Raw genomic sequence first — 14258 nt, 5'->3', positions numbered from 1 at the left:
CGATACACATCAACATCGAAAATTTTTCATCATGCATGTTTGAAACGGCCGGCCCACAGATTTTCACCTGGGTGGCGCCAGGGCCGGATTTACCTACTTGCCGCCGCCTTCTCATTCGTTTTGAAACATCAATCAAAATCATCAAGTGAACGTGCCGGAGGGAGAGGGGTGCATAAGACGCGTTTACCTACTCGTGTTGGATACATTTTTTGCGAAAGCCCTGTCAACAATACTAGCAAAATTTCACGGAACTTTGCGCGAAAGTTACGTTTTGTAAATCTATCTCTGTGTGGACAAGGTTCTCCATTTATAAGAAATGAACCAAAACATTATGAAAGAACAAACATAAATGTGGTTTAATAATTTTAACTTCCGCCGCTGCGCCGCGCCGCACTGTATTTGGCGCAATGCGTGAAGTATTCCTGCAGTCTTGTAGGCGCTATGCGTTTCACGCCAACCGATCCTGACCGCACTGTGTTTGGCGCAATGGGTGAAGTATTCATGCAGTCTTGTAGGCGCTAATATGTGTTACATGCCGACCGCTGCGCCGAGGGATTGTCCTTTTCATCTCAAGTCCTTGTCGTCATTCCTCTCTGCGCTGAGCTCCAGGCCAAATTGCGTGTTTAGTTCCTCTCTTAACTCGACTAGTTAAAGATGCTGTCTCTTGTATCACCGAAAAACGACAAAATTAGAAATTACTATACTCTCAGGAAAGAGAGATTTTGAAATTTTTTTTCTGAATCCGATTTTTTTTATACCTACATTTAAAAAAATTGCAAAATGTGGTTCCCCCTTTTGCCGCTATGGGCCGCGGCCCGCGGCCCATGTGGCCACCCCTTAATCCGGTCCTGTGTGGCGCGTCACCATTCTCTACACTCCTAAAACAGTAATTTTTCCTTGGGAATTCAATTTTAAAGGGTACTCATCGCACACTTAGGCCTATTTATAGACGTCAATAACTAATCGCCCTCTCCTCTTTCCCGGGCAAAAAAAATTAAAAAATTGCAGTCTTTCCTATGTCTGTATGGTTACTTTAAATCTTAATTTAAAAAAAAAAAAAAAAAAAAAAAAAAAAAAAATTAGGTAAAAATTTTAATTTCTTAGATAAACTCAAACTCCTCAAGAGGACCAGTGGTTTTCCTCGAAATTGACGCGAGAGCGAAACCACCACGAAACACTCCTTTCTAATATTGGAGGTTAAAATTTTAAACCGCCCGACGCATCCGTCGAATGAAAACAGGGAAATCGACGGTAGCACAGAGCTTAGCTGCGCGCGGAGGAGTCGACCTCCCTCGCGGAAGAGCACACCACCACTTCCAGGTGAGCCCTGGAGAGCACAGGTTTAAACGGACGGTAAGGATCATGCCAAAATCGACATACGCCGTATCGCCGGAAAATGTAATGAAGCATCCCGAGATGAAATTACCGAGTCAATACGATCGCTGGACGTTTAAGCACGGCTCTCCGTCTCGTATCGTTTTACGGCCCGGCCCCGGCGTGACCCCCCCTCCCCCCACCCCCCATTCCACCCTCCCCGGAAAAATGCCGCCGCACCTTCACGCCACTCGGAAACCACACTGTTTGAATGGAACCCCGAACGATCGTCGAAAGCTGATCACCACTTAAACGATTCGGCGAGTGTTTATTTAGCCGGGGATTTCGCTCTGTTTTACGGTCTTGTTTAGCTTGCGCCAACCGGACCGGGACCTTTTCGCCCGCGGTCGAGTATTTACTCCCGGGGTGAGTGGTTGTTATCACTTTTAGTCGATCTGCTCAATGCAAAGAACCAACCGCGGGCAAACAATTGGAATTGCGAGTTTTCTTGGTGACGTCACGCTTACGGAATCCGTGTCTTGTTGGCTTTTTTTATTCGGTTCGACCTGCGTGAATGTTTATTAGAAGGGAGGATACTCAAAACACCCTAAGCGCCGTTGAGTACTGCTAAGTTTGAGGCGATTTTTAGTGAGAGGACGTAAGTTTATTGCAGCATCTCAAAAGTACTTGGAACGGTTTATTTTTTTACTGGGGACGACTGAATTGCACCTAGTAGGAAAAAAAACGAATGCACTTTCAGCCGTTTCAACAGTCAACAGTCAATGTCGTGCTTCCGATTACATTTTTGGGACTTTTTTAAATTGGAATAATTGGAATGAAAGCCGTAACCTTGCAAATAAATATACTTAACAAAAACTTACATTACAGCAAGAAACATCTTTCGGACATAGCCCATCTTCAGTAGCTTACAAAAAATTAGGAGCTTTACAGACAAATCCAAGCAAATAATAAGGGAACAAATACCAAATATTTGCACGGTTATGGCTTTTTAAGTTTATTTTATTTCATTTATATTTCGCCTTTCTCATTGCAAGCATGGTTAAAATTATTGGATTTAAAACTCAAAGTATTTAATTAGAAGTCTTTGATGTGTCTGGTTCCTTCCTATGTCTTTATGAATTGAACAGAATCATTAGAGATAACCTGTTCAAAGCTGGTTCCACGTTGGCTTTTCACGAGATCGCAACTGAATTATGTTTTGAAATGTCGTTGTTGTTTTTTTACACCTTTGCATTTGTCCTTTACCAAAAACTTGGCCTACAAATACTTCTCACGATATGAGTGCTGGTATCTCAAACACCTACAAAAAGTTCTCCGGATTCAATTTGGTAATCATTTTAAGCAGTGCAGTCTAACAAGAAAACTCCTAATTTAGCAGAGTAGAAAAAAAAATATTAGGGGGAAGACTGACTCCAGCCCCATTTTTTAAGTGTGAAGGGTCATGACTCATTAATTGTCTGTGAAACAGACTTCTACGGCCACAAAACCGAGATAAAATGCGCAATATTCTTCCTGCGAGTTGGTTGGCTCATTATCATCACCACTTCATACGCCATTTATTCCAGGAAGCACGAGCCAGACCAAAATCGTTTGAATAAATTAGAGGTCTGGCACCACGAGCGCGACACAAGCTGTGTCCATTTCCACATCGAAGCCCTTTTTTCACACATTTCACTCCGATGAGATGAGTCGGCACAGTGTGGCAGTCTCATGGAGCTATCTCTCGCAGTCGATAAACAAAATTTTAAAGTCATTCAGTCGAAAAGCGAACATTATTAATGTAAAATGTACGTTATCTATGAAACGGCGTCTCTGCGTGGTAGGGAATTTAAAAATTCTTCATTACGAAAGATAAAGATTTTATATGATTTAAAATACTAAAGCCACACATAATTATAAAATGTGATCATTCAATAGGATATAGCGCCAAGTGCCAATAAATTGGTATCTAGAAGAGTGTCACCCTGGTAAAAATTGGCAGTAGAATCTGTGTTCCAAAATACCATAGACCTACAGCCGGCTGTAAGATTTCCAATAGCTTCTATAGCCGGCTACACAATGTCTTATAGCCTTTTATAGCCGATGGCGATTAAGCAACAGCCAGGCGATAAAGAGTATGCTAAACGTTACTAATTACGGATGCTAGGACTTAGTGAGTTTTTGGAATACTGCTCTCTTTTTGGGCCGTAGTATCTTGATTTATTTTGCGAGGAAAGCTCCGTACTTTTGATGGATGCCTGCCATTACTAATATATTAGATCGCCTTCAGTTTCGTATGAGACTGTGCAATACCTCTGGTGTGAAATAGTTGCTTCAAGCACCGTGGCAGGCGGGCAGCCAGCGCGAAACACGCATTGGCGCCTACAAACCTAACAGGGATACTTCAAGCGTTGCGCAGTGCGTGAAGTATCCCTGTTAGGTTTGTAGGCGACAGTGCGTCGCCGCTCCACTTTGTTTTAGGCTCTAATATTTAATCTGGCGGATTCAGTGTTATTCAACTCATTATTTTGAAATGTTTGCACATCCTGTATGGATTATTCTCATTTTAATTGATGAAAAAAAATATGTATTAAAGGAAAATATAATGTGTGTTTTGAAAATATTAAGGTGGTTCAATATCAAACTTAGTGATTTCCAAAGCACATGAATTTCTACACAATTTCTTATAGCCTTTTATAGCCGATGGCGAAAAAGCAACAGCCAGGCGATAAAATGTAAAGCCCGGCGATAGGAACTATAGCCCGGCTGTATAATTTTGTATCGCTTCGTATAGCCCGGCCGTATGATTTTCTCCGCATTCTACAGCCAGCTATTTGATTTTCTGTAGCCTTTTTTAGCCGGCTATTCGAATTTCTATGGTATTTTGAAACGCAGCTCTTATCGCCAATTTCTACCAGGGCATGCCTAGAGAAACAAGCACATGAGAGGTAAATAAAGCCAAATGCATGGCAATTTGAAGTGTGCTATTCGGAAGACATAATTTTGGGGATAGTTCAAAATGATGTGCAAATCCCCTTTGTGGCTCAAAATTGTCAAACTTGTATACCAATGTTTAATGTGTTTTATAATTCCAGCCTTAATTACTCAAATTTCATAAAAAAAATAAGTGCGATCGGGTCCGTTAATTTTTTTTAAAATTTATTTTCGCGTCTGATCCGGCAAAATATAATGTTGTTTTTTTATGCTTTACGTTTTGAAATAAATATATATCTTATATCTTGTCTTTTTCATTAAATTAGTTCTTTTTGCAGGAGAAAACCAGCGCGAGACAGCCCAAAACGTCGCGTGGTATGCCATGACGGTGAATTTTTAAAATCTCAGCATTATTTACCCATCTTAGCGACAATAACTGGAATCCGATCGTCATTTTGATTGATTCGTGTCGTTTTTGCTCCTGAAAATAATCTGGCGACGGTTCAAAACATCATGCATTTATAATATTGATAAGCAAAAAGTGACATTACGTATCTCAATTTGCACCGTTGCAGACTCCCTGTCATACTTTATATTTTCTTGAAAAAACTTGTCATCGTAATTTCTTGAAAACTACCCTGATTTTTCTCCTGAATACAGTAGAATATTCTGTATAATTTTAAGCCACAAAGTTGGCTTCTTTTCCGGCGAATAAATAAAAAAGGAGTGGAAATTTTGAAACATCGCGATGTAGTATTAGTAAGGTAGTTTTGCACTTTTGCCATCGATATTGATGGTGAAATTCCCAAACCACGTATCTCGGTTTGCGACGTTGCTGACTTCCTGCCATACTTTATTTTTTAGATAGAGAGTTACTCAACATTAATTCGATCTTAAAATTCTCGGTGATTTTTTTTTCTGTGCGAAGTAGATTCTGAGAAAACTTCAAGGAATGATGTTGATTTATCTTATTCTGAAACAATGAAACAGGAGGGAAGATTTTAAACACCGCAAACGTGATACGTGGTTTGGCAGTTTTCACGTTTATCGACGGTGAAACTCCCAAACCACGTATCACGTTTGCGGTGTTTAAAATCTTCCCTCCTGTTTCATTTTTTAGAACAGGACAAATGAAACGAAATGTTTTCACGGAAAAACATGAATTGCTGATCGAACAATTAAATTGTCAAGAAAGTTCGCCCGACATGTTTAAAATGTACGTTTTACACCGCAGGGGTGGTTATATTCGCATGTTTTCATTATAAAATCTACATTAAAACGTGTCTGACACTTTTTTTAACTACAAAATTATTAAAGCAGCAATTTCATTTTTTCCGTATAGTTAGTTTTTTTCCTTTCTTTTAAAATTTTTCCATTTTTTTTTTTTTTAAGTTCTTCCGGGAGAAAAAGTGGCGAATCGTATCGAAGATATGACAGTTTAAGTATCTTATTCCGTCAGCTGTGTTAAACAAAGTTGGGGGTTTCGACTTCCACCCGCAAAATTTTACCTGATTTCACCATATTTTAGTGTTTATTCTTAGGTAAAATTATAGATGAAAATATTTTTTTTTAGTGACTCACCGATTCTGATGACAGGAGGAAGCGTGGAGGTGTGCTGGCAGGAGGAGAGGAGCCACAGGCAGGAGACCAGGTATCGAGCGGGTCCACCGACCGGGAACTTGCCACGCGACATAGCGGGGTGCTTGGCATATCACATGATTAATCAGCACGTCTTGGGCTGTCCTCCTCGTTCCGCGTCCCGCGTTCCTTGTCTCTCTTGCTGGAGCTGGGGCCGGCGATCGCTCTCGGGGTGTCACCTAGCCGGCGGCGGCCTCCGCATCCGCCGAGAGCCTCATCTCCGCGTCATCCCTGGCGTCGGGGTAGCGGGCCCCCTCTGACCTCCTTTTGTCCCCGCATTGTGCCCCCGATATCAACGCATCCCCCTAATTAATCCCCGCGTTATCTCCTGCCCCCGTCCGACCTGCGAACAAAGAACGCCTTGTTTTAGTCCCGCACAAGGCCACACCGCACACCGCCAACCCGTGACGGCACAGTGGGTCGCTTCGCAAACTCACCGGGTGGTTCCTTAGTAAATGCGTGAAATCCTGGCTCCTCTGACGTAAGGGTGTATCTCGATTTCTACGTAAGCCCTGTTCTCTGTACAACGCCATGCTTTTTGGGGCTTATGTGGGAGTAGAGTTACGCCTTTACGTCAGAGGGAAACCATATCTACAAATTTACTTAAATGGGCCTGTCTCACCTGAAGACCGCCGTGCTAAGGAAAAAATCCGTATGAACATTCGAGAGTTAACAAATTTCCTTCACTAAAATGTTTACTGAATATTTTCCCTTAAATTTTCAGAAAATATGGTTGAAATTGAGAACAAAATTATCCGAAAAATTGTAGGAAAAATATTCATAATTTTACCGGGTAAGTTGTGTTTTATCAAAGGAAATTTGGCAACGCCTGAAGGTTCATACGGCGTTCTTCCTCAGCACGGCAGGTGACTCATCGCACACTTTCTGAAATGGATCAGTCGCAGAATGAACCACTAGCTTAGGATAAGAATTTGTCTTTTGTAAACTTTTGTCGGAAGGCAATGAAATACTTCTCATTGTCTTGAGCCTCTAGACTAGGTATGAATTAAAACACCACGCAATATGTTTTCCCGTCAAAATTATACGAAGAAAACGAATCACACGACAGATAGTTTGGAAATAAAAACTTAAACAAGATTTTAGTGTTTAATTTTAAATGGCAAAAACAAAAATGACGTCATTTGTGTGACTTAACTTTCATTGAGCTGCGTTTATCTAGCACAAAGAACTAATCATTTCATTCTAAAGTGCATCAAAATCAATTTAAGGGCCGATTTGATTATAAAAATGTTGATTTTTTTATCAAGCTGCAAGTTAGGTTTACGAATGTAAGAAACGCTGATTCTGCAGTACGATTGGAATTTGCTCTGGTATTTTAATGCATCAACCCTAATTTGCGTTAAATTTTGGCGAGAATGCACGTGGTGTCTAATTGTCTTGGTTTCTAATTTGTCTAGGTAGTGGTCCATTGTGCGAGTTACGCAGTGTTTCAGGAGGACGACGTTCAAAAAATAGAGAATAACAAATAATTATTTATGTGCGGGATTGATTTCACAGCAAGCCCACAGAGTGGCCATCAGGTGAGTTCACGAGCTTCCCCGTCAAGAAAATTGTCAAAGGTGGATCCACATACTTTAATGTAACATTTCGCTACCACGACGCTACATTGAGAAATCCCAAAGGACATTATACTTAAAATTCTTAAACTTACAACGATCCAAAACAAAATGGATATGACTGTACATAACTTAATTATGCTTGAAATAACGCTGAAAGTAATACCTAAGTGTAAAATTGCGAACGGTCTGTGATTTGCAATCATTTGCCATGTCGCATGATACATATCGTTAAATTATGGATAAACGTACGTGGCAGTGAAATGTACCGCAAAATTTTGTTGATTGTTTTTGAGTATATACACGAGGTTACAATACACATGTGTTGAAACGATAACAATTCATGCAAATATGTGTAGTTGACGATCAAATTTTCTTGGGTCCTAAAATCGGGAAAATCTGAACTCAAATTGAAGCGGTTGTGATTTTTATTACACATCTGTTACCAACTCTTCATTAACGGAGATCATATCATTGGATTTTTGCTAAAATCTTCTTAAAAGTCACAGAATGCAATTGAATCGGCTCGTGCGAAAACCGCTAATGTCCATTTTTTTCAATTTTGAGATTTTTGGGTTAAAATACTCTCGGAGGTTAGACACACTCATTAATGTGGTGAAAATGTTTGTTCCTTAGGTTTGAACCTCTTTTCAGGGGGGGCCGTGGTCCGAATCATGCGAAAACCGCTAATGTCCATCTTTCGTTATATGCCTCATTATACTGTACAACAAACCAAAATAAAAAAAATGTCTCGTGGACAAAATTAGGTGATCTTAATGCATTTTAAGGTGCTGAATCCAAATATGACCTCCGTTTTTTTCCATCACCCTCCAATTTTCCGGAAAAGCCGATTTTACTCGAAAAAATGACCATTTTGGTGCATTTTCGGTGTTTTTCCGACTGCTATCCCCTGCATAATGTAGGTAAAATTTTTCGTAGCTACGAGATTCAATTATGCCGATGTCTTTTTAACTGATGAGTCCGGAAATGACCTTAATTTTTCCCGCTCACCTCTCAGTTTTCCGAGAAAGCAACTTTATCCCGGCAAAATGAGCAAATCCGACGCATATTTGTCGTGCATGCAATGTATTTTTATAAATTTTCCTGGACCCGTGGTAGCATGCTACTCATGTATTTTGAGCTGCTAAATCTGAATATGACCTCGGTTTCTTTCTATCACGCTTCAGATTTCCGGTAAAGCCGAATTTTCCGAGCCTAAAATTGTGTATTGTAAAACCTTTGCCGGATCGAAGTGTATTCAAAATTTATTGTATGAATGTCTCCGACATGTGATACATCGGTTCCTTTGTATTTTGATCTGTTGAATTCAAATATGATTTCAGATTTTTCCGATCACCCATCATTTGTCCGGAAAAGTCGCTTTTCCTAGGAAAACGCTCTTTTCAGATATTTTTGCAATGATTTTTCTGCTCTAGGGAGTTTCAGAAATTTTTCAAGATCCTCTTTAGGTCTCTCTTGCTGTATTAAGAGGCATTGAACTTGAATTTGACCTTCACTCATCTTTGACAACCCCCCGTCTTCTAGAAGGGCCGATTTTTCCGGGCCTAAAGCTTTTCCGGACTGTTCCCACTTCTAGGGAAATTCAAAACATTTTCCGTACGTGTGATACATCGATTCTCATGTAATTTGGGCTGAAAACCCCGAATATGACCTTAGAAATTCGTTATAACCTACCGGAGAATTTCTGAAACTCCTACGAGCACAAAAATCATCGCAAAAATATCTGAAAAGAGCGTTTTCCTAGAAAAAGCGACTTTTCCGGACAAATGATGGGTGATCGGAAGAATCTGAGCTCATATTTGAATTCCACAGATCAAAATACAAAGGAACCGATGTTTCACATATCGGAGACATTTATGCAATGAATTTTGAATATACTTTGATCCGGCAAAGGTTTTAAAATACACAATTTTAGGCTCGGAAAACTCGGCTTTACCGGAAATCTGAAGCGTAATAGAAAAAAACCGAGGTCATATTCAGATTTAGCAGCTCAAAATACATGAGTAACATGCTACCACGGGTCCAGGAAAATGTATAAAAATACATTGCATGCACGACAAATATGCGTCGGATTTGCTCATTTTGCCGGGATAAAGTTGCTTTCCCGGAAAACTGAGAGGTGAACGGGAAAAATTAAGGTAATTTCCGGACTCATCAGTTTAAAAGACATCGGTACAATTGAATCTCGTAGCTACGAAAAATTTCACCTACATTATGCAGGGGATAGCAGTCGGAAAAACACTGAAAATGCCCTAAAATGGTCATTTTTCCTAGTAAAATCGGCTTTTCCGGAAAATTTGAGGATAATGGGGAAAAACGGAGGTCCTAATCGGATTCAGCGCATCAAAATACGGAAGGGTAACTTTTTTTACCTGAAAGGCATACTGAAAAATATGCGTTTTCGATGATTTAGAACCGACCATGCACGAATCATGCGAAAACCGCTAATGTCCAGTTTATTGCTGGTCGTTTCGTGATGAAACTTGGTTTAAGTGCCGCAATTGTCAAGAATTTTAGTTTTACAACTTTATTTGAATGATAATCTATCGTTTTAATATCTTTAGAATGAATTTTGAAAGTATCAAACGGTTCCTAAACTCGGAGATTTTCACGAATCATGCGAAAACCGCTAATGTCCAGAGTCTTTTCTTTTTAATAATTCCGTCCCAGACAGAAGAGGAGCTGGAAACTGTTAGGGATCTTTTTCTACAATCCTCTCCTGTAATAATTAACTTCCGAACATTTTTTAATTCCGCATTTTAAAGGCTCCTACAGTTTTTTGCAGTTCTCTCAAAATTAGAGAAAATGGACATTAGCGGTTTTCGCACGAGCCGATTCAATTATGAAAAGCATTCTAATAAAAATGCAACCAACCCATTACAGTAATAAACGGAGCTTATTCGTGGTGCCATTTATATTAGGTAGGTGTCAAAACAAAATAGAGGTCATCAGGGTGCGGGAATTTGGAGACTGGAGGCTCATCTGGTAGTTATCACCTACCAAAACTAAAAATATTTTTAAAAAAAATTAATGCAGCAGTTTTCCGCCCAGTCACCTTAGTTTTCCCTCATTTTCAATAAAAAAACAGCCCCTGAAACATGTTGAAATTTTTCAGAAATATTTTTAAATCATCTTCAAAGTGTCATTGCACTATTTAAGTTACGACTTGGTGACAAAATCTGGAGTTATACGAGAATACTGCTGTGCTAACTGCGAACGAAGGAAAAACGCCGTATGAGTCTTTGGATGTTGTCAAATTTCCTTTGATAAAATACAAATTTACTTGAAAAGTTGTGAATATTTCTCTCCCAAATTTTCAGGCAATATCGTTCGCACTTTTATCTAAAATTTCTGACAGTATTAAAGACAAATATGCATAACTTTTTTCCAAAGTAAACGTTTTATCGGAGGAAATTTGACAACTCTCGAGTGTTTATACGGCGTTTTTCCTTAACACGGCAGAGTAGAACACCCGAACTGCCGTGCTAAAGGAAAAACGCCGTATGAACCTTCAAGCGTTGCCGAATTTCCTTTGATAGAGCGTGAATTTCTCGGTAAACTTATGAATATACTCCTCCCAATTTTTCAGATAATTTTCTTCGCAACTTCACCTTAAGTTCCTGAAAATTTCTTGGGAAAATTTCCATTACATTCCTCAAAAATGAACATTCTATCGGAAAACTCTCGAAGGTTCCTATGGATTGCGTTTTGCAAAAAGGCACCAAGAGCATTCCAATGTCGCTAAGATTGTGCAACTCGCATTCCTTACAGTAAAATTACTGAAATCCTGAAAAAATCATTTACAGGGTAATTTTCATCTTGAAATTATAGTTTATTGGGAATAAGATAAACTTGTTTAGATGATCAGTTTATATTTGCAAGGTAAAAAGAATGGCACAATCTGAGCAGTGGCGTGGCGTGCTTTGTGATATATCGATTGTTGTGCCATTTAAACGTATGGTAAAGAATCGATTATTAAGATGTTCGCTGCGAACACCCTGTTTATCGATCCTTTTCCATAGGTTTAAATGGCATAACAATCGATATATCGCAAAGCAAGCCACGCCACTGAATCTGAGAAACATTGGAATGCTCTTGGTTCTTTTTTGCAAAATGCAATCTATATGACTTTTTCCTCAACACGGCAGCGAAGGAGAGTATTTTACGCGGCGCGAGAATAAGTGGTAGAGAACACAAAGAAGCACATCCGAGTTGTTACGGGATTCGGTTTTGTGAGGTAGCGCCCGGCTAAATGCTCGTTCGTCGTTGAGGCGAAGCGGCGCGGCACAGCCGTATCCGAGGTGCATCTCAGCAAGACTGCTTGACGCTTGTTATCGATAGCGCTGTCAAATAAAAGCGCAATCCACAAACAAAGAACGCTTTGGATACAAATCCATGAAATCAGTGCGTGGCTGCTCCTTTCTCCCTTATTCATGGTCACGGTTGCCGTTTGGAAATAAAATCTACTTCGACAAACTGAGAATAAAGCTCAGTCATCTCAATAATAATACTAGTATACTGCCGTCCTCAGCCAAAACGCCTTAACTCCATTTATACCTATTTTCAGCATTTTACTGGAAAAATGTTTCAGTACTGGAAAACCAACGACCATTAATCCTTCTTAAATCTAAATTGAACGTATTTCTGCCAAACGGAACTATGTGCATCATGACGTGAGCCCTGTTATGCATATATTCTTACGGATCTCAGGGCTCATGTCTTATTGCACATACTTCCGTTTGACAGAAATACGTCCAATTAACTGTGGCACGCCATTGAGAATTCCGATTTACAAAATAAAGGATCATAGTGATCTGGTTTTCTCGTAATAGAACAGTATTTGTGGAAGAAAAATACAAAGTCTTGATTGGAATTACGGCGTTTTTCCTGTGGATAGCAGAATAGGGAAAGCGTATGGTGATTGGAACAGCGATTCGCATCACAGGAAGTTCGGAAATAAGCTCTTTCCGACCGTGCGCTCTCAAAGCGCCTTCAATTGATCGTGATACCAATTACGACACGAGTGTTCGAATAGTGGTATCATCACTTACTGACTTCACAGCCTCAGCTGCGGGCAAGTTTCGTGATGCTTGTGTCATCGAATCGTGTGCGAATACTTAAATGTTATATTTTTGGTTCGTAAAACGTAGTCAGATCTGTTAAAAACAAAGTGCAACTGATAAAATGGAAATATCGTTGTTTAAGGAAAAGCAGGAATATACCTTATAAAATTGATGTGTCGAGTGGAGAAAGGACATTTCTAGGTTGCGGTGTTTCAGAGTCTGCACTGCTAATTTATATTTTAGAGAGGGAACTATGGGGTATTCTCAGGAATGTTTAGTTTTCAGCATAGTAAAATCATACAGAAAATTCAGCAAACGTTTTAACGAATTCCATGTGTTTTCTTTAATTATAGTGGATGAAACTTTGACGGAGATCCTGAGACACAGCAACCAATACATGTCCTTTCTGCACTCATTGCTTCAGTTGAGGAGCTTCCCGGAAAAAGGGCCCGTGACGAAAAATCACATTTGAGAAAAATCATTTGAAGTTTCCATAGTGGCTGAGATCGTAGTTTGGACGGTCAGTGCGGCCAGAGAGAAATTATGAAAATTCAAATGAATTTTTCGAAAACGCGATTTTTCAATATGGACTCTTTTTCAAGAGATCTCCTCAGTTGCTCACATCTTCGGTTATACGTCATCTTTAAGGAAGTGAATTTGAGCGTTGGCCGAAAGAAAAGTTTACACTTTAGAGGAGATAACAGATTGGAATAGCTAAAATGATTATATCCGGTCTTACCCTCCCATGCACGTGCTTCATGGATGTCCAGCGGGCTAATTGTTGAAATTGGTAGACGAAGCAATAGTCAAAGAATACAAAAAATATATGGAGAAATCCAATTGGTAGAAGCGGGTGGCTGCAATTGACATGGGAGGTAGGTAATAGACTAACTAACGGCAACCCTCAAGAGACCTTTAAGTTAGTCCATCATTTTCTCACTCAGTTTATAGAAACCACCCCTATCAACCAATGCGATCGCCCCATACTCCTCATGTCTTCTATGTAAATCACTTTGTCTATAAATTTCAACAATCAGCCCTCAGGACTTTCCTGTGAATTCTAGCGTTTAATTTTAAGTTGGATGCGAAATTTTGCAACATTGGTTGAGGTGCTCATTATTGAATCGTTCGGAGCGGAGCACTTTGAGGGAGTCCATTGTTTTTGCTTAAAACAGCTTTCACGTTACGTTTAACTCGCGAGTATTAATAACGTGCGATAAATCATACCCATCGTTCGGCGGGGAGAGAGATTGAGAGGTTAATCGATTTTGAACAATACACCGCCTTTTTTCACTCCATCCAGAACTGAGCATTACTGGAATCCGATCTTTCCACGGAAAAATCGGAGTCTATCTTTGCGGAGTCTCTTTTGAACCACCGTTTTCGGATTGAGTGTAGATTTATTTAGTAGCTAAGTCAGTCGATATATCGCCATTAAATTGTACCGCCCTTAAGAAGTACGGAAAAGCGATCGATATCAAAACACTCTATTTTAGGGGTTTGGAGGAAAAGGCGCATAGGTGCAGCTTTTGCTATTTCGAGAAATACGTGTTTGAAATTTCGAAATTACATAGATCCTTATGGCGGGAAGAAAGTTCAAACTGACTTTTTGATGCTTAAAACTGGAATTCGGTAGCGAATTTTTCACAGGATATGCATTAAGACTAGTTTACCTGAAATCATTAATATCTAAATTTTTTCAAAAACTGCT

At 39.7% G+C, this 14258-nt stretch overlaps 1 protein-coding gene across 3 annotated transcripts in view; it reads right to left on the bottom strand.

The window, feature by feature from the left end:
- Positions 1–14258, bottom strand: part of LOC109042243 (glutamate receptor ionotropic, kainate 2) — a 131118-nt gene that overhangs the window by 108723 nt on the left and 8137 nt on the right. For all 3 annotated transcript variants that reach the window (XM_072300350.1, XM_072300349.1, XM_072300348.1), the window contains exon 2: positions 5830–6229. In XM_072300350.1, coding sequence (XP_072156451.1) covers positions 5830–5941 — 112 coding nt within the window. In that variant the 5' untranslated portion in view covers positions 5942–6229. The remainder of the gene's footprint in view (positions 1–5829; positions 6230–14258) is intronic.

The sequence above is a fragment of the Bemisia tabaci genome, chromosome 5, assembly GCF_918797505.1.
Source record: "Bemisia tabaci chromosome 5, PGI_BMITA_v3".
NCBI lineage: Eukaryota > Metazoa > Arthropoda > Insecta > Hemiptera > Aleyrodidae > Bemisia > Bemisia tabaci.
The sequence above is the reverse complement of the archived record's forward strand: the minus strand, read 5'-3'. Positions and strand labels throughout refer to the sequence as shown.